Genomic DNA, 21,728 nt, shown 5'->3' with positions numbered 1-21,728 from the left:
ATAGCTTTGAGATTGTGCTCGGTGATGCCCTCTACCAGTGACAGAGTTACAAAGGAGGTTTATTCGATGAAGGGCTGATGACTGGTACAGTGCTTCATCGAGCACAACCGCCAGGCGTTCTTCTTCATTACAGTCAGTGGCGTAGCAACAGGGCCCACGGCCGGGGGGCCGTGGGCCCCGGGTGCAAGGAGCCAGTGAAGGGGGGGGGGTGTCATATACGTCTGAAGACACCCTTCTTTCCGCCGGCTACACCCGGGGAGGGGGGTGACAAAAGACCTATGGGCCCCGGGTGCCAGACGACCTACCTACGCCACTGATTACAGTATGGTCACATGAGCGAGTTGGGATTTTCTTTCACAGCATTTTGGAAGAAAGAAACCACGCGCCCGTGACATGGTGCCGCAGCCAATGAGACCTTAGGCTGCTACAGACGCCGGACACTGGCTTTCTCACTCAATGAGCTATTTGATGCTTTCACATGAAAAAACCCATGGATTACATGGAAAATAATTCATAAAAGGCGTCCTTTGAAATAAATGAAGGCTATTCTCTTCAACAGCATGTCATCGTGTTAATTTCATTTTACAGGAGCTCAAAAGGTAAATTATTCAAGCGAAATACCGTTACACGAAGCAAACAGTAACTAATTTCATCAAAACGTCCCTGTGCAAACTCTGGAGGTAGATTTCTCAATTTCTGGCAAGTGAAAATGCAACTATCACGAATATCTCTAAAATGGCTTGCCTCCAATGAATGTTTTGAATCAATTTTCACTTGGGAAAATGACTCTACAACCCCTAACATGACTTTCTAGTAAGCAGCATCCATCTTAGCTAACTGGAAAACAAGATGGCATTCTGAATTTGCTTTTTAATCTAGCTGAGTAAAAATGTGGAGGCCCCAATCAAATTCCCAATGCTATTTTAAAGCGGTATGCTGAGTGGTGCTCATTTCTTCTTGTGGATATCTTTACCAAATCTCTTGGATCTGTTGGCATTCTGAAAGTCTAGAGGTGGGCTAAGATAATACCAATTCACAAAGAAAGTTTCAAAAATGATGTTGCTAATTACCGGCCAGTCTCTATGACAAGTGCATGTTTCAAAACACTGGAGCACATTTTAACTACCTACCTAATGAAACTTGCGGAAGAAAACGAAATTTTAGGTAAAGATCAGCACAGTTTTCTACGAGGCAACTCTAAACTCACAATTCTCACTGAGGTTGCACATGAAATCGGTGAATGTATTGATGGAACGGTTCATGTAGATATCATCATCATGAATTTATGGAAATAACTCAATAGAATATCCCGCAGAAAGCCACTTATAAAGTTGTCTCATTTCCTTGGTAATAAATACTCGGCTATTAAAATTTATAGAGACAAATTTTTAAGACAGGGAGCAGTTTGTTTAAATAAATTCTGTTTCCATTACCAAGAAACCAGTTTAGCCAGGTGTGCCACAAGGATCCGTTATAGGCTCTTTACTTTTTTCCATTTATATTGGTGATGTTGGTGCAGGTTTTTCACCACAAGTAGCAAGAAAGCATTAGTATGTAGATGACACCATTGTGTATGCTAAAATGTGCTCCCCCAATGACCAACAGAAACGTAGTAAGAAGCAAGTGGAGAGGAGGGGGGGAATGGAAATTAACACAGCAAAAACTCTTTTTATGTGTGTGAGGGGCAAAATGATCTATTAGCTCTTCCTTCAATGGTGCAGAATTAGCTGAAGTTAAGGAACTTAAATACCTAGGGATTCATCTTACACATGGTTTGAACTGGTCAGTACATGTTGACAATATTTGCAATAAGGCCATGTGTAAACTTTTCTCCTTGCGATGAAAACTTCACCATGCCACACCGTAAATAAAAACAATGGCTTACAAAATTACTGTACTTCCTGTACTGGCTTATGCAAATCATATTTGGGATCCATACACTCAACAAAACACTAAAATGTGAGCGTGTAGGACACAAGGCCTTGAAGTTTATCTTTAATTTGTACGCTAGAACCCAGTCTGTTACTGAAGCTAGAGGCAGAGCTGAACTTATGACTGTCAAGCGAAAAATGCAGCTTAATAGGTTCATATTCTTATTTTTCACGTATTGAGCAGAGTCCATAAAGGGGAATTAGAAAAACACATCATGTTACAGAATCCTGCTAACCCCGAAAGAAAGCATTCAAAACATTTTAACCCTCATAATTATAGAACAGAATCATTGAAACACTAATTTTTAGTTTGATGCACAGGTGAGTGGAACAACTTACCACTATAAGTAGTTGAGTGTCTTGACTTACAAGCTTTTGAAAAGGCTGTTTCTAAATAGTATTTGTTAACGGTTGTTTGTTTTATTAATTATTGTTAATGTTTATTTTTAAATCATTATTGTTTTCTGCTTGTCAGTTTCACGTATTCGGCGTCATTACATTGTCTCATATTTCCTAAATTATTTTCGTTGGCCTCTACAGCGATGTACTTTAACTTGTTATGTTTAACTCATGTGATTCATTATTTTCATATTTTATTTTCATTATTTCATATTTATTTTCATATCCGAATTGCTGTATATTGAATTCTTTAAACTTGTGCTAACTTTGTACATAATATAGCAATGTAGCCTCAATTCAGGTCATGGCATATCCTGACAGTAAGAATAAATCAATAAATAAAGATATAAAAAAATTCAAACATTCTACGCAATCATTTGAACATGTTTCATGTCCACATTTAGGAATACTGTGGGTTCACTGTGGCGACCGTCTGTGCAATGTTCAGCCATACTTTGTTGGGTACCTTTGTGATCTTTGGTCTAGACTGGCTAGCTCTTGTCTGACTGGAAATTCCATGGCTAGTACATTAGGAATATGGGCACCCTGACAATCCTAGTCGGGACCACGAATTCCATTGCATAGATTAATAGCGCACATTTTCTCTGGTTGCAAGGCCATCCGGGTGCTGGAAGACGGTGTGGGCTGTGACATAGTGAAGATTGGCAGCCTGGTGCGCAACCGGGAGCGGTTCATCAAGAGGCGCCAGAGGCTGCTCGGACCCAATGGTACCACACTCAAGGTATGAACCCTTTCACGGCTGCTGCGCTTGGTGGTCGATTCTGCCCATTGTCATCTGGTGGCTCAAAACTTCCTACTCTTCATGGCACATCTTTAACGCAATAGTGCTAAGGGCCCTGTGTCGCAGAAAATCTGGCGTTGGTGTCCTGCGTCGGACATCGTTTCAGCACAAACAATTTCGAACCACACATGCACAGGCCCTCCATGTGGCGAAAGGAAGTTAATGAACTATTTGAATTTCTCAAGCTTAAATTAGTAGAAAAATGGTAAAGTATGGCATACACACAACCTACAGACATGATAGCGTCGGATTATAATTTGAATATACGAGAAAATGTAATTCTGTTATGTCAAAACAAAAAGAAACACATACACAAACCCCTTTTCCAGCGTTTCTACCATTCATAGAGCGGCCATAGCCTCCCAGGTTTGCACGTGTAAATCTCAAAGGCCCTAAAGTGGCATGCCGAGTTCCTTGCAACATCTCCACATGGCGCTCGCTTCTGCTGCATCTCGGCCCACAAGAGGCCGCGTTTCTACCAGAAGGCTTGCCTTCATGCATAGCATTTGCCGCCACCATTTCCCGATAAACATTATGGTTACATGAGTTGCAGTTGCCGGGAAGCGGGAGAAGCAGTCAGGGATCTTTGAATGCTATTGCATTCCGCTTTTAAAGGCGAAGCTTAAGCGTCTTCCAAATTTTTGCTGATAGGACAGCAAAAAATTTTTTTCAGGTCTACAGACATCAACAAAATTTGTATTGTGTAGCTTTTTGGACATTCGAGTCACGTGCACCAACCATTGCAGCGGAGTGTCCTGTAATTTTTCTGAAAATAATAGTAAAAATTAACATGCACACTCACAACCCATGCCCTCAAACAGATGATCTTTAGAGCAGCAAGTTGGTGGATGTTCGTCATGTAAAAAGGGGGGTATTATGTTAAAAACGCATGGATAACAGAAGTAGAAGAGGGCAGGATGTGCACGTCTTGTGCACTTCTACTTCTAGTCTCCCTGTGTGTTTAGTGCAATACCCCCATTTTTCAAAATGACCTTTATCAGCAACCCTGTGTTTACTACTCATGAGGTCATGATGGGAGCCGCAGCATGGGTCCTGGCAGCTTGTGTAACTTTTTTTTGCACATGTGCAGAGATCTTATTGCTATGAACAACTGTGTCAGGCATTAAGGTTTTAACTGCAATGTGACCTTCATAAAGCAAGGTTAATTTTTATGTCATGAGGAGTCATGTGGCACAAATGCCAATTCTGCACTAATTAAGATTCGTTGTAGTTGGCTGCATTATCCTGACACATTGTGTCCACTGTTCATGTTCCCAGCATGTGTTGTCACCTTTGTTGTCATGTGAAGCAGCTCTTTTGTCTTCCTGGTTCTGATTTGGTTTCAGTGCAGTGCTGTGTACGAGAAGAATAAGGATAAATGAGGCGCTTGATTGTTTGTTGAACAGTCCCTGGAACGGTTTGAACAAATTATGTAGATGCGCACAAAACAGCTGCGGTAAAATGTTTGTGATGCAATTTAAGTGAAGCGCTTCGTATTAAGAGAGCTACGGACGATTACAAGTTACCCTCCTACCTAGCCATGCTTTTTCTCCTCAACTCATTTGCCGAGCAATCGGGGCTAGCTCCGCCTTCTCTGGCTCTGCATCATGATATGACATCGTGTCGTCTACTTCCGGTGTCTTGGGAGCCAGCGCAAAGCCTCTCCAGCCTCTCCGCTAGCTGCCTGGCCGTCGATCCCCAGCAAGCAGCGTGCATTGCAAGTGTTCTGTTGCAGCAGTGAGTGTGTCTGGTATTTCGGTAAACGCAGGCTAGCTGGGTGCTTTGACGAATGGGCATAAGCATAAACTAAAGCCCTCCATACTACTACTGCTATGAGGAAGGGGCTCTAGCATAAACTTGAGCAGCCTGCTCAGTAGAGCCACCTGGTAGCACAGAGCTTATCCAGCCAAACAGAGCCAATATTGCTGTAACCAAGCGTAAAACATTTATAAAGACAGCGTGTTCTTGATTATGCTGCTGCCGAAAATTTGCGCCAGCAACAAAGTAGAATGCACTTGGTTACTGCTATATTAGCTCTGCAATTGTCCGCTTCAGCTCTGGTCCCCCAAAATTGGTGTCACGCTGCACACTGCTCATGTTTGTGCCTCCACCCATCTGGCAGACCACCCAGTCTGCCTGTGTTTACCGAGTTGCCCGTCATGCTGATACTCTCTAGTGTGGTGGTAATACTGTGGCATGAAGTGATGGCTGCAAATGCATAGATGCTGGCACTGATTGGATATCGACAGCCTGATGTGCTGCAGCCACTCTGCTTGCCTGTTGCCTTGCAGAGGGACATGATGTCGCAGCTTAGCACGTTGCCGATTGCCAGATTTACAGCCCACAACACAAGGGCAATCCATGTTGCTTGCAAAAAGAAAGCTCGAGACCACTGACCACACAGCTTGTGTCAACACGGAGCACACTGTGACATAAGCAGACGACGCTGCGTGCAGGAAGTGCTTGAGTGTAGTGATAAATTGTCGATGTGTACTCTTTTTCTGTTACATTTTTTTTCTAGAGTAATATCAACCAACATTCCAACTATTTCAAACAACATTTGTTCACCATAAAGTCGGAAAAATTATTGATGATGCAATCTAGGTAGCCAAGGAAACACTTCGCCCAACTGACGTCAGTAGGGCTAATTAGGTCAATTGTGAGGGGGCGGCTGATAACTCAGGTGGGCGCTGCTACTGCAATTGGTAGCGATGCACATTTTTAAAACCTTATAATAAATAAGACGCTTCATACGGAGTGCTTAAATGTCCCACATAATTATCTTAAGGACCTACCCTAACGACTCAGTATGTTTGTACAAAACCGTCAAAATCGTTTCAGGGTCGCTTTAACAAGAAAATGCTGGCCAACACTCCCAGGGCTAGATATACCCGCTAGTAGACATGCACAAAGTAAATACAACCAAGAAAGTGAACTAAGGACAATGCTTAATGTTAAGCTTAATGGTAAGGGCATTGCGTGCATAATGCAGGCAGTGTGGTCTTGGGTGCCACACTTGTGGCAAGTTGTCATTTCATCCATTTCCCTTTACCTTATTATTTCCAGATTTATATTAATGCAACAGTTCACCCTTTCAGGGTCAGTGACGTAAATATATGGCGCCACAAACAAGTTCAAAATGGTCGTTGCCATATATTTACAGCGCCATCTGTACGTTAAAAAAGTGCACCAATTTCCTAACTTTTTCTTTTCTGTCATGTGCTACCACTATGTGGGAATACAGGGAATTTTTTTTCGCGCGTCTCCCTCTCTTGGTTTTTGTTGCATGGTTTGTTTTAGAGCTAGTTTGCTCCCGCGTGTCTATATACTACATACCTCTTGCGCATTGGCGGGCGGGCGGGCGGCGGTTTGGGTTTTGTTCCGCGGGCGGTTTCGACTTCTTGCGCTTGCAAAACTGATGGCTATCTCGTTACTAATCGCTCAAAGGGCGGCCACTTGTTTCTCGCTCATTTAGTGCTCACAGGGGTGTGCATAAGAAGGATGCTGCCATGCATGCTTTCCGTTGCATTTTCTTTTTTCTTGAGACTCGTGAAAACTAATTGCCTCTGGTTGGCGATAAAATGAAGCTTAGCAGAAGTTTGTCACACGTTTTCCTTTTTTGATGGGCACACAACCACACAGTTTTCTTGAGTGAGTGCACCTACGCAGTTCGGTTACGCTATGGATTTAGATATTAGTGTAAGAGCAGGAACATTCGAGTCTTGCGAAATATTCTTGTGTGTGCATTTTCAAAGCCCTGAACTGTGTGTATAACAATGCATCAAATTTTTTTATTCTTATAAGTTTATTTCCTTTTTTATTGTTATTATTCATGAATGAAGAGTACATATGTACCAATGCAAAATATTTTTGTCTTACTTTACGGTCAGCCTAGAAAAATTACGGTACATTTTTTTCGAAATAAGTCCCTAAGAAGAATTTAAGTCTGCAGTAAAAGAAAATCGACCCTGGGTGGTCGCATATGGTGAAAGAAATCAACCCTCAAAGAAATAATTTCCACTTTGCATTCTTTGGCTTCATTGTATGTTGAATGAAGTAGAAGCACCCATCCTTGAGATGATAATGCATTTGCATTATTCTAATGTGCCCCCATGTCTAACACGCACCCAAATGTTTCCAGGCTTAAAGTAAGAAAATAACAGTGCACCTGAATGTAAACTTGGTGCTACTATAGCAGGAAACGGACAGGTGCATTCTCAACACACACCTCGTGCCTTCCACTGTTGCCCCGTGTTCATTGACCAGATGCATTGCGTAACATCACTTCTGCTCACTGATGCAGGCCATCGAGCTGCTGACCAACTGCTACGTCCTGGTGCAGGGCAACACAGTTGCTGCACTTGGACCCTACAAGGGGCTGCAGCATGTGAGGGCTTGTTTCTACATTTATTTTTCTCAAATGTATTCCAAATGGCAATCTCAAGATACTTCATGCACTTTCCGGTATCTATCTATGTTCGGATCTAACCATTTTGCTGTCACGCCAACACTGGGTATGTTCTGGGGGATATGTGCCACTCCTCATAATAATCATCATAACATCATAAGAGATATCACCACCAAGTACACACACCCATCATAGCATGGATGCACTGCCAAATTTCTTTTCTTTTTTATCTTACACAGGAGTGTCCTACCTTTTTAGTGACTTCCTGTCAAACATCTGTAATGAAACTGATATCGCTGCAGTCACACAGTCGTGCTGTCAGGGACATTGGAAAACGGGGAAGAGAGAATAGTTACTCTGTTAGGCTTCAACACCCAAGTTGCTGAACATGGAAACGGTGCTTTTTCAGACCCTGTTGTGGTGGATGCAGCATACCGATATAAGGAGCACGAAAAAACAGCTGTGAAGCAGTTGCGACGAACCTAAGTTCCGTTACAAATTTTTGCAAACATGGTGCACAGCTGCAAACGAGCCTTGGGTAGTTCTTGTAATATCGAAGTCCTGCTCACTGTTCAGAAGGGTGTTCCTGGATGTAGGTTGAGGCTAGTTGTGAAACCACAGCTCACTTGTCTTGACAACTCTCAGTCTCCTCTGCTTATTTTGCCCCTTTGGTCATCAAGGCAAACTTGTTCACTCGCTCACTCTATTTGCAGATTGTAATTTAGTTCCACTTCAGATTTTGACCGGTGGGTGGGAGGTAAATAGGGTCATGTGTTTTCCTCATAAAAGTCTAGCGAAGTGATCTTGCGCTTACCACTGCTATGTTCTTACTGAAATATTGCAGAGATTGCTTTTTCTGGTCCAGACCGTTCAGTGTAACACATTGCATAGTAACTTGCCTGGTATTTAAGAAAACATTGTGGCAGTGCCCTCATCTCGGGGTAAGCTAGCTGCTGCCAAGGCAGCGTTACCACAGGCTTGTGGCACTGGCTATAGGGGGCAGTCGGAAGCATTTGTATGCATGGTTTGTAAAAGCAGGCATACAGAACATCAAGTACAAAAAGGACAGTGCAAATGCTGACCATCAGCTGAAAAGAAGGAAGGCAAGAAAACCATCTGTACGTTATCTACGGAAGGCAGTGCCAACTCGTCAAACAGAGACATATGATACTCACAAAACAAGCAGCAGTGACAGCATTTCTCTTTGCTAAATTCATTTATTATGAATGAGCAGTATGCACCACTAAACCAATCTTAGCAATGCCATTAGGCTGCAATTTAATACTTTTCTTGTTAGCAGGCTTTGAATGGGCCCTGCAACACAAATCATGCAATGTTTTTATTCCACACTTGCTTAGTGCTAGAGGTGAGCAAATATAAACCTTTTTGAATATGAATAGAATACAAATAGTAAGTATTGAATTGTCAAATCAAACATTGATTAGTCAGACTTAAGCTCACATATTTATCTCAGTAATATTTAGTTGGGTATGTATAATTAGGAAGCACGCTTGTACTTACCAGTGAATAAAATACAACTATCAGGGACAATTAGGATCAGTTTTAAATGCGAGATTACTAATTGTCATTGAAAGAACTGCATGCAAAGCCTCTCAGCATCTTTAGACACTGGTTGCAAGTAAGCTTTCCAAGAATGAATGGCTCCTATAGGACTAAGCTTTCCAAAAATACTAAATAAAATGGTTGCCAAAATAGATCAGAAGTTTGGAAAAAAAGAAAAACAAAAAGCAGCATAAAGCTGGTGTGTTATCGATACATGTAATAGGGCCCTTTGCAAGAAAAATGTCACCATTTATAGCCAAGGATTCGTTGTAGCGCAGAATATAAAACTGGTAAAACTCGTATATGAAGAGACTTTGAAAAACAATAAACCTGAGACTACAAGCAAAAATCACTGGTTGTTATGTAGCGTTTCACTGTGAAACTGAAAACGAAGCTTGCATTACCTATTTTGTTGCTGCGTTTCTTCCAAAACTCTTCTCATTGCTTCGCATCTGATAATTTGCTGTACTTTGCTCAGCAGACCGTAAACCATAACCAGACTTTAATAGTCAGTTTTTGTGAAATACCTAAGAAAGTGCATGGGGAACAATCCCATGTCTTCGCATTAAGCTTACGATGCCAAGACGTGGGATCGTTCCCCACCTGCGGCAAGTTGTTTTTTCATCCAATTTCATTGCCATTAATTTATCATTTCTTAAATTCAATTAGTATAAGTAATTTTCCCCATGTTTTCCTTGGTGTCTTTGTTTGTTGGCTTCACATGATATGAATAGTCAGTGTGTAACTTTCGATTCATATTCAAGAGTTCAGATGTTCGCCCACCCCTAGTTACTACTACATATAGAAATTGACGATGCCCCTGGCACCAGTGAAATTGCTGAAGTGGGGCACTTGATCTTTTAATTTGCTTCTGAAATCAGTTTCCATGTCGACTGCAGTGTCATAAATCTACAATTTCTGGCAGCACATGTGAGGCAAAGGCGTATAAATTATGCTGTTCATTTTGGTTAGGTGTAAAAAATATGCTGTGCATGTTTATGCTGGACATACAATGATATTAAAAATAAAAACGTGTTTTATGCTTTCTAAATCTATAAGGAGGACATCCATTTGTGCAATACAAATTAATTTTGTTTGCCACTTGCCAACAGTCAACACATGAAATATAATGCAAAAAGTAAATGTTTGCACTTAGCAAGTACGTGTGAACAGTGTCAGGGTGTCTACCAACAAGGAAAACTGGGAATTATCAGGGATTCTCCATATGTCTGTAAAACTCCGGTAATTGTCAGGGAAATTACAAAAAAATGTGACCAAATCCGGGAAAGTGGCTGGTAAGATTGATGCAGCGATGAACAGATTCTGCTGCACAATCTCGGATGCCGCGTGCAGCAGCGCCGCTGCTGCACACAGCGTCCGAGGCTGTCACGAGCATTGTGAAGACCTCGAAGGCTGTGTACAGCAATGGCGCTGCTGCGCACGACCTCTGAGATTGTGCTGCAGATCCTTGACTCGATGCATCATAACTCTCTGCAGTTTTTGCTGCGAAAGCGTCCAATGGCTGACGGAGAAAAAAGCCTCGCGTCTGTTGTCTGTAGCAGCAAAATGGCACCTTAGCTACCGCTGCCACTGGCCGCAACGCAACGGCATGGGAACACCTGCTGCTGTGTTGGCGCGGCAAGTATTGTGTGAGGCGAGAGGGCATTGCTGCAATGCCACGTCACCCTCGCTCTCGCCCTCGGAAGCCTGTGTTATCCGCCCGTTTCTTGTCTGTGCAAGCTCTTGCCTGCATTATAAATGCGCCTTCGTAAGGCCAAATGACAACGCGCCAAGCTTCTCAACGCACTTGCTTGCCTGCGAGGAGTTCATAGCTTGAAGGACTTCTCAGCGGCATTCAATTGGACATTAATGCTTTCACATTCAGAACTCATAAGGAGTGCTTAGGTGTCCTTGCATTTTTTAATTGTCACTAAGTGGTGCCAGTTACCGACTGCAAAGGGTCTAAAATACAACTGTTATCATCATCACTGGATGAGTAATGCCATATATAATCTGTGGCATGCCTGTGGGTGTGCTTGTGTATGCTGTGCTTTGTTTGTGGCTGGGGCATTTTTATTGTTTTTTGTGGTGAGCTTCTCTGAGCTGCTTTTGAAGAGACTCGAAAGCGACAATGTCACAGTCAACGAAGGGCTTGTTCAATGCTACCTGGACTAATGCCAATGTATCCGACTTCACAAACTGGGTTAAAGGGAAGCTGAAAGGTTTTCCATAAAAATGAGTGAACATCTGTACATAATGGTTTTCGACCCTCCGAATTCGAATATCGTACCGAAATTGAGCGAAAGAAAGTGCAAATATATTTTATTTCGACGAAAAGTGCAGCAGCGGACACGCCCAGCTCGCGCGTCTTGTTTCCGCCTGTGATTGGTCGGTGCGCCTCGTGACGTCAACTCTGGTAACCGACCGCTGCCGCTACACATGAAGCGCGGTGCCAGGTAGTTTGGTGCTGTTTTTCTGAGACAGTAATGGAAAATTTAGAGAGGCTGCGTTTTTCTGAGGAGTTCAGCGTTACTCCCTACATGTACGAGCCGATTGCGAAGAGCCGGCCTCTCGAAGAACCAAACGATGCTGGTGCGAGCAGTGTTTTCGACGCGAACGAAAGCAAAGTCTTGGGATCTCCTGGTGTTGGAAATGCTCTTTGGTGAGTATGTTTTTTGCAAAGCGATCTAGTGATCTCGCCGATCTTTCGCCGATCTAGTGAGCTCGCTTCCGGTCAAACAACTGTAGTGTTGTGTTCCTGCATGCCTCCTCGTGGAACGTAAGCGGGGATGCGATCGTCGGCATTTGTGCGCTGTCCAAAGCTGTCGGCAATCTACAAAGACGGTTTAAACGCGTGAAAAGCTTCCCGGTTCATGCAGTACGTGTAGTGACCTTCACCTGTTGACTACCACTCACGTTGACTACCACTCACGTTGATTACCACTCACGTTGACTACCACGCACGTTGACTACCACTCTACATACACGCAGACGCACCAACAAAGGAATGCAGGGTCGATTGAAGCAGATTACGATGGCACGCACGCAGAAACAAGCGCGGTCAGGCACGGTCGCGGACGCTGCGAAGGAACGAAACACTAGAGTTGACGTCACAACACCGCGGTTTCCGGTCTCCGCTCCGCTCGCTCACTCAACGGGGGGCGGAGCTACAGCGCAATTTCAACCAACGATTACATCGCTCCTAATTGAGAAAAAACCCCCAAATTTTACCTACATGGTTTATAAGGTTCCCGCATCCGTATATGAGCGTCTTATTGAATTTGACAGACTCTTCAGCTTCCCTTTAAGCCTGTGTCCAACGATGTACTATATAGCGCACAATGCATAGCATGCCACAAGACATTTCACTTGAGCAACATGAGAAAAACCATGATATCTAGCCACGCTATAAAGCATAAGAAAGCCATGAAGGCCCACTAAGTGGCTCTTGTTAAGTTAAGCAGTGCAGCCCTGTCAACTGCAACGAACATTGACGAAGGGGCGAGGAAAGCAGGCCCCTCATCGTTGCCTCCTGCTACATCAGCTCCTGCACACATCTTGGTATGTGACTTTTTATTGAAGGAAGATGTTGCAAAGGCTGACATCATATGGTGTGTGAATGCTGTAATGACTCATGCATCCCTCCGTTCCATGGCACCATCGGCGCCGCCCTTTCCATTGATGTTCCAGTCTTGTGAAATTGCCACAGAAGTACAATGGGGATACTATCTGTTACAGAATCGCGTCATTCTTTCAAAAGAAGCTGCCATCAGCTCTTGCTACAGCTGTAGCATTCAATGAATCACTAAACGAAGTAGCGCAGAAAGAACAAATAGATGTGCTGTTCAGATACTGGGATTCATCTGATGCTACCGTAAAAACTCAGTACATGACTTCATGTTTTCTCCTGTTCTGAAGACCTAACATTTACGTTCAAAAAAGCCATAGAGGATATAAAGCACAAAATATTGCAACTGTCAATGGATGGAGTGCTGACGCACTTCGCATGGTCTCCTGCATTTTTCGGCAATTTTCCGGACACCTGCTTTTATTCATCGAAACTGTGGCATCGACGGAAGCGGAACGGGAAGCGGTACCGGAGGATATCAAGTTTATGAGTGGTACGTGGAATTCTCGTCATTTTTTGCCGTTTGAAAGTTTCACGCCACGCAAACGGAGCTAACCCTACAAGGGTAAGCGGCCAGCCGAACCCGCGTGACCCGTGACCCGCGGAGCGTATCCTGTGGCTCGTGAGCGCTCGTGAGCCGCCGCTCGCTCTCTTCGAGAGCGACTCGGCGCTGCTGCTGTGTACCAATGACTGACGCATCCGACGCAGCAAGACCTGCACAAGAACTGAACCAGGAAAACAACAGCACTGAAATGCAGGTGGAGACGATACACGGGCAGCAACAACTGGAAGCGGGGTGGACGTATGACGTGAAAAGCGGAAAGGCGATAAACATCCAGGAAAAATGGCACACATGGGAGAGGAGAGGCAAGAAGACCCAGGTGCATACAAAACCCACATCCGAGGAAGCAGACCAACTACGAACGCAGCAAGCCGGAGCAACAACACCTATTGCGGGAAACATGCCACATAATAGAAAACCGAGACTTCCGCCTTTGCCAGTAAACGACACGAAAATCATCTACAGACCTAAGGCGGGATTACAACTCTCCAAATGGACATTGGTGGCAGTGACACATGCCATCGGCCGAGCTAGCAAGTTGTCCCAGAAAGACTTCTACGACAACATCCGGATTCAAGTGCAACATGCCGAGAATATAATAATCGCAAGTACACCACACAAAGACATAGCGTACGACATGCTCCTCAAGATCACCAGCATCCAGCTTGGAGGGTCCATTTACGAAGTCAAAGCACATGTCAGGACCCCAGAGGGCATCAGCAAAGGCGTAATCTACAACATCCCGCCAGGCACAAGCGAAGAAGAACTACTACAAGGACTACGAGTATCCGCAAGATACACGGTTCTCGCAGCACGCATGCTGGGAAGATCGTCAACAGCACTCATCTACTTCGACGGACCGCACGTCCCATACAACATAATATATAAATGCTGTGACTACCGCTGCAAACCATACAGGAAATCTGTGCAGTACTGCAGAACCTGCGGAGAACTAGGGCACCGGCAAGATATCTGCCCGAAACCAGTTATCAACTTCTGCTACATGTGCGGGATGGAAAATCAACCGGAAAAACATGACTGCCAACCCAGCTGTAAAATCTGTCAACAACCCCATGAGACAGCAGGGAAGGGGTGCCGACATAAAGTGAAGCCAAATCCACCACCGTACAAGATCAGACTGCAATGGGAAAACAAGATCCAAGAGCAGCAACGCAGATGGAACTCAAATTCAGGCTCAGACTTTCCGGCACTATCCGAATCGAGCAGTACCTCACTACGGAGTCCACGCAGATCCAGAAGTGACTCCAAATCAACAAGTGGTCAAGCAAACGATGGAGCCCGGTCAAGATCACGATCTGGATCCCGTACACGCAACCCACAAAAGCGAGTCACGTATGCAGACACTGCAGGAGGAAACACACGAGCACAAGAACCCACGGAAACCGAACGAGACCTGCGAGCACAACTCCAAAATCAGCAAGCCCTCATTGACAAGCTCATACAAAGATGCAAAGAACAAAACACCGCCAATCAAGCCTCAAAACCTCAAGGAATGCCAAACATCCCACCGCCCCTTACGGAAGAAAGAATCAAGGAAATCGTAACAATGGAGGTAAGGAAGCAGATACAGGAGGCCATGGCCACTTTTGCCAAGGAGATAACACAACAGCTCCTGGAACACATCACCGCTCAGCTGGCCCCTATCCATGCTACCCTCCAAGACCTCAGCAACTTCATGTCCTATGCCAAGCAGAACCACGTAATGAAAGCCACAGTAGAAAAGCTACTCAACAACACCGACACGGCTTGCAAGAAAGCACGTAAAGACCTCTGCAATGCAGCCAGACCGGAATCCATGGCCCGGGGCGAAGAGAACGATAAAGTAAGTAATACTAAAAAGAGATTACCACAACTCCCAATGAAGCTGTGGCAATGGAACTGTCGCTCTATTCGAACCAAAAGAACAAACCTCCAAGAACTGACCAAACTGGAACAACCAGATATCATCGCTATCCAAGAAACTTATTACACCAATCTGCACATACAGGGATATGATACACACACCGGATCTCAGAGAACAGCCATCCTGACGAAGAAAAATCTCACCACGCAGGATCACACAATTCAGGGAACAACCGTGGAACACACCCTAGTGGAAGTGCTGCCTGAGAAGAAGACACACCAAAGACTATTCGTACTATGCTTATATAGCCCACCCAGGGATCCGTTATCTGACTTTGCAAACTTCATCACGCAAGCCAAAAAACTATTTAAAGGACATAAACTCGTAATAATGGGGGATTTTAATGCCCCCCACACAGCATGGGGTTACCAGCACACAACCAAGAAAGGAGCGCGAGTGCACGATTCGGTGCAACAAAATCACCTCACCCTCTGGAATGATCCTAAACTACCGACTCGAATAGGCAACAGTGTGTCCAGGGATACAAATCCTGACCTCACCTTTACAGTAGGAATATCCAAGGCGGAATGGACCCGACTGGAAGAAAATCTTGGCAGCGACCACCACATCCTTCAGCTTGAAATCCTGCACCATAAGAAGCCAAGTAGAACAGGAACGGCAAAGCTGACGGATTGGAAGGCCTTCCGAGAACATGACATAGAAGAAAACATGGAAAACATTGAAGAGTGGCTCACCGAAGTGGTCAAGATGGCGGAGAAGCACACTAAAGTCATCCAACTCACGATGGACACGCCGGCCGTAGACTCTCACCTCCTACATCTTTGGGATGCCAGAAGAGGACTACTGAGGCGGTGGAAAAAGATGAAACTTAACCGCAAACTGCAGAGACGGATCGCTCACATAACAAAGCAAGCGGAAGAATACGGAGATCAACTCAACAGGCAGAATTGGCATAAACTGTGCGACCAACTTCAAGGCACACTAAGCACGAAGAAGACCTGGCATATACTGTGAGCCCTTTTAGCTACCACCAGAACCAAGAACCAGCAAAGACATGACCTCAAGAAAATCATTAACTCCCATCCAGGAACAGACAAACAAATCCTGGAAGAAATCAAGCGTAAACTTGTCGGAGACAATGCCCCCAAGGTTACCGATCCCCGACCGTACAAAGGCGAACCAAATCTCACCCTCGACAGCCCTTTCACGCTTCCTGAACTCCATGCCGCCCTTGCCAAATTGACCCGTAACACATCGCCAGGAAATGACAAGGTGACCAACAAGATCCTACGAAACCTCCCAGACAAGGCCCTACATGGACTCCTCGACTACATGAATAACTGCTGGGAAAAAGGTGTGCTCCCAGCAGAATGGAAGCACACAAAAGTAATTATGATCTGAAAACACAACAAGCCACTACAAATCAGCAACCTAACGCCCATCTCCCTTACTTCCTGCGCTGGAGAGCTGCTCGAACACATGGTTCACGATCGCCTCACCACATACCTCGAAGACTCGGGACTCATGCCCGACACAATGTTTGGCTTCCGGCAGCTCCTCTCAGCACAAGATATACTACTACAGCTCAAGGAAGACCTCTTGGACCACCTAGAACGCCACAAAAAGTTCTCTATTTTGACAATAGACGTAAAAGGAGCCTTCGATAATGTGAAGCATGAAGCAATCCTCCAAAATCTCCAAGATACAAACTGCGGAATCCGGACCTACCAATACGTACGTGACTTTCTCAAAGATCGCACGGCTACGGTGGGTATAGGCAACATCCGAAGCGACAAGTTCGAAATGCCCAACAAAGGAACTCCACAAGGGTCAGTCATTTCACCTTTGCTGTTCAATCTCGCAATGATTAAGCTCCCACAACAACTCGATGGCATCGAAGATTTAAGCCATGCAATATACGCCGACGATATAACGTTATGGACAAAAGCGTCCACAACCGGCCAACAGCAAACTACCCTCCAAGAGGCAATCGATCAGATAGAACAGTACCTCTCAAAATGCGGTCTCCAGTGCGCCCCCGAAAAATCGGAGCTACTTATACTCAAGGCAAGGACCCGGGAAGACCACCAGGCTACGTCGCTCCAGATCCCAACGTCAGACTCAATGGAATCGATATCCCTCAAGTTGGCTCCCTCCGCATCCTTGGCCTCACAATACATAAAGACGGTTCTGGGGCAGCTACACTTCCGAAGCTTCAAAAGACCCTAACACAAGTAACCCATCTCATTCGGCGTATAACCACCCAAAGAAGAGGACTTAAGGAGCAAGAAACTGTCCAATTAATCCAAGCACTCCTTATAAGCCGGATCACATATGGCACCCCGTATCTACTCCTCAAGAAAGCTGAAATTGAAAAACTCAACATCTTCATCAGAAAAGCAATCAAGAGTGCACTAGGACTCCCCAGTACGACCTCAACCACGACACTCCTCAAACTTGGCCTCCATAACACCTGGGAAGAAATGAGCGAAGCGCACAGAGCCAGCCAGCTGGAACGCCTTAAGCTGACTCAAACAGGCAGAGCAGTAGTTCGCAAGCTCGCATACAGCGAAAACTTCATAGCAGACTCAGACGCGAAAGCCCGATTGCCGCCACTTCTTTGTGACTCTATCTCAGTCGCTCCAATACCTCGCAACATGCATGCAACATACCACGAAGACAGAAGACAAGCAAGAGTTAGAGCACTGAGCAAGAAATACTCAAATAACCCGAACACGAGATATACAGATGCTGCAAAATACCCAGGTAGAAGAGCATACGCAATTACCGTGACCAACAACCAAGGAAAGGAGCTAATCGCTGCCACCATACGGGCCAGAAATCCAGAAACGGCGGAGGAAGTGGCCATCGTCCTCGGCATCGCCACATGCAAAGACACAGCAATCATCTTGAGCGACTCGCAAACGGCATGTAGAAACCTACGAAAAGGCCGAATTTCTGCCGCAGCAGTGAAGATTCTAAAAGAAATAACAAGACGCCAAGAACTACCCGACACCTACGTCGCATGGACCCCAGGCCATGAACACCTGGCAGGAAACGAAGCAGCACATGCTGTTGCCCGAGAGCATACCAGCCGGGATTTCCTGCCGCACGGTCTCCGGAAAGCGACGTGGCTGGAGGACATTCCCATCAACTATGCCGTAATATTGCAACATTACCGACTGGAAAGAAGACAATATCCTCCACCTCATCCAAAATTAAGCAAGGAAGAAGCCACCGCCCTCCGCAGACTACAAACAAATACGTATGTACATGGAATTATCATGCACCGAATGCACCTCACCAAATTCTCATACCTATGCCGGTATTGTGACGTACCAGACACGCTCCCACACATGGTGTTGGTGTGCCCGCACCACGAGAAAAACAGTGAAGATGATGCCTCAGAACCGCTACAAGCGATCGAAGAAATGTGGGAGGCAATGTTAAAGGCACAGAGCCTGGAAGATCAGCGAAGTCTGGTGGACTGGGCCCGGGCTGCAGCATTAGCCAACGGCTTTCTGGACTAAGAGAGCCGCCCACCTAGGGCGAAGAAAGGACACTTTCTCGCTGTTTCTTACAATAAACGTTCATTCCTCCTCCTGTCAATGGATGGGCCAGATGTGAACTTCAAATTTCTTAGATAACTTAAGGAAGAACCCAGTTGTCATGACAGGGACAAATCTTGGACATTTGAAGCTGTGGCTTGCACATGGTCCATGGTGCCTTAAAACAGGCCATGCAGCAACTGGCTGGAATTTGGTAATCTTCTCGGGTAGCATTTATAACCTTTTCAAGTGTTCCAGTGTGCCGTGCTGAATACACTCGCATCACAGCAAGCACATTGTTTCCTCTCAAGTTATGTGTGGTTTGACGGCTTGAAAACAGCATCGTAGTTTCAAGAGCTCTTCAAGTAAGTATACTACAGTCGAACCCGACTATATCGAACTCGTTTACATCAATTTATTCTATATATCGAACAATGTCTTCACACAGTATAGTTACAATGAGTATATATAGCAAAAATTATGCATACATTGAACAAAAATAGCAGTGACTCCCGATATGTTGAACGTCAAGCGGCAGGAAAGTGCCCCCAAAAGTTGGCTTTCCTTCGCAGTGGCGGAAAAACCCAGCGATGCAGCTTCATCCAACTGCTCTCCCTACCGTCACTGCGCTTCCTCGGGCGAGCCATCGATACCCCCCTGAAAAAAATTATCGTGGCCCGCCCGCCCGCCTGCAGCGCTTGCTCAGACAGCCAATCAGAGGCTCGTGTGCCCTTATAGTACAAGATGGGAAAAGTGCGAGTTGTCTCGCTGCTTTTCTGGTTCATTAGACAGTTTTAGTTTAGCGTACGCAACTTATAGCTTGCGCTATACACTATAGTATAGCGTACGCTAAGCAGCGCACATTCTTTAGTTTTAGTTGGCCGGCGAGATCTCCAGATCTCAGAGGCCATATGCCATTGTTTCAGCTATTTCCCGACTGTAGCGATAGGTGGCGCTGACACCTCGAATTTTTCTTTCATTAGGCTTCAACTTGTTCGAAACAAGAAGCGATCACAAAACCACCACAAGGTTATCCATAATACTCTGTCGTCGAAGCGGCCCGAGACTAAGCGAAAGCCATTTACACAATCAGTTGCTACGAACGAAGTGCATATTACAAAAGCAATGCCAAATTAAATTCGAAGTGGGCAGCCGGGACCGCCGCCATGTTTCACGCAAATTCTGCAAACCACGCAAACATGCTAAGAAATAGCGTGCGTATGCTACAGTCGAAACCTGCGGTAACGAAATCCCGAGGGAACGAAATTCTCGCCGCAACGAAATATTTTCGGATCCCCGGTGAACAGCCATAGGAGTCACTGCATTTCCTATCTCGCGACAACGAAAATTTTTTCTATAGCAATCTCTCATCAACGAAATTTTCTGAAATGACAGTCCGCAAATAATCTACTCATGTAACACTAGTTGTGTCCAGAAACTGCTCAAATGCATTCGTTGTGCACTTAAATTGCATTAACTACCGCCACAGCACACTTGCGTGGCCGCCGCCATCATTGTTTACAATAAAAAAAGAAAAAAGCCTCGCACCACCTCTCATGACAGACGACAGCGATGATGATGGTGGTGGTGGTGGTCGTTCGCTCGTCGCAACGGGTGACTGCGCAGTGTCCGGGCCAAAAATGCAATTAGCATTTAAATGATACAAATAAAAAAAGACAAGAACCGTAGGTGATCTCGCAGTGAGCACATTTTATTTAATCCTGTGTGCCATTACAGCTTGTGCTAAATGCGGAGTGAAACGCCTGCGTGCGTGGCAGCCAAATCGACATCTACTACACGTGAAGGCTCCGATAACCCGGATGACGCTTTAGTATCAGTGGGCTTTGTGTACCGCTGCACATGGTCGGGTGCTCAGTGTCGTTGGTGCTAGAGTGCGTCAATTGTGTGTCTCTGTGCCAATCGGACCATTTGCTTTGACAGCCTGCTAAGATGCCGCCTCCAGCTAAAAAGAGGAAATTTATGACACTGCAGGATAAGGCGGCAATTATTGCCCAAGCTGAAAAGGGCAGGAAGAAAATAGATATTGCCGAAGAATTTGAAATTGCGTGCAGTTCGATATCGACGATTCTGAAAAACGAGGCCTCCATTCTCGGCGCGCTCGGAAATGGTGTTAGTGCGAAAAACAAAACGGTGAGCGCTGCGGCTTTTCCAGACGTTGACAAGGCGGTGTTTGCATGTTTTTGTGAACAGCGTGCCAACAAAGTGCCGCTGTCTGGCAGAGTTCCTCAGCAGAAAGCGCTGGACTTCGCATGCATTCTCGGGCACGCTGATTTTAAGGCTAGCCCTGGCTGGTTGAGCCGTTTCAAAGCCCGCCACGACATAGTGGCCAAAGTCATTTCCGGGGAGGCAGCAGCTGTCGACCCTTCGACAACATCGTCGTGGCTGCTGACCAACAAAGAAGTATTGGACTAGTACAAGCCCTCAGACATTTACAACGCAGATGAGACGGCCTCATTCTACGAGATGCTGCCATCGAAGACCCTGGACTTAAAAGGCCAGAAATGCCGTGGGGGGAAACACAGCAAGCGGCATGTAGCAATTTTGTTGTGCACCAACATGGACGGCACAGATAAACGGCCACTGCTTGTAATTGGCAGAAGTAACAAGCCCCGCTGCTTCAAGGGAAATCGTCGGCTGCCCATACAGTACACCGCAAACCTGAAGGCATGGATGACCCGGGCCATATTTGGCAGCTGGCTCGAGGCCTTCGATACGGACATGCGGAAGGCAGGCAGATCGATCTGCCTTTTTTTGGACAATCGCAGTGACCATCATGTCGATGACGTGGAACTGGGAAACGTGTGCTTGGTTTTTTTTCCACTGAACTGCACTTCCGTGCTGCAACAGCTTGATCAAGGCGTCATTCGTAGCGTCAAGTGCGCCTACAAGGAGAGGCTGATTCAGCGTCTGCTGCTGAACCTCCAGTTGAAGCGTCCCACCGTAGTGGACATGTTCATGGCGCTTGAGATGATGGCCGCCGC

General features: G+C 45.5%; 1 protein-coding gene across 5 annotated transcripts in view; it reads left to right on the top strand.

The window, feature by feature from the left end:
- dbe (KRR1 small subunit processome component homolog dbe) overlaps positions 1–21,728 on the top strand; it is a 62,752-nt gene that overhangs the window by 21,434 nt on the left and 19,590 nt on the right. For all 5 annotated transcript variants that reach the window (XM_065432023.1, XM_065432019.1, XM_065432018.1 and 2 more), the window contains 2 exons: positions 2,947–3,072; positions 7,436–7,519. In XM_065432023.1, coding sequence (XP_065288095.1) covers positions 2,947–3,072; positions 7,436–7,519 — 210 coding nt within the window. The remainder of the gene's footprint in view (positions 1–2,946; positions 3,073–7,435; positions 7,520–21,728) is intronic.

This window comes from Dermacentor albipictus, chromosome 3 (genome assembly GCF_038994185.2).
Source record: "Dermacentor albipictus isolate Rhodes 1998 colony chromosome 3, USDA_Dalb.pri_finalv2, whole genome shotgun sequence".
In the NCBI taxonomy this organism is placed as follows: Eukaryota; Metazoa; Arthropoda; class Arachnida; order Ixodida; family Ixodidae; genus Dermacentor; species Dermacentor albipictus.
The sequence above is the reverse complement of the archived record's forward strand: the minus strand, read 5'-3'. Positions and strand labels throughout refer to the sequence as shown.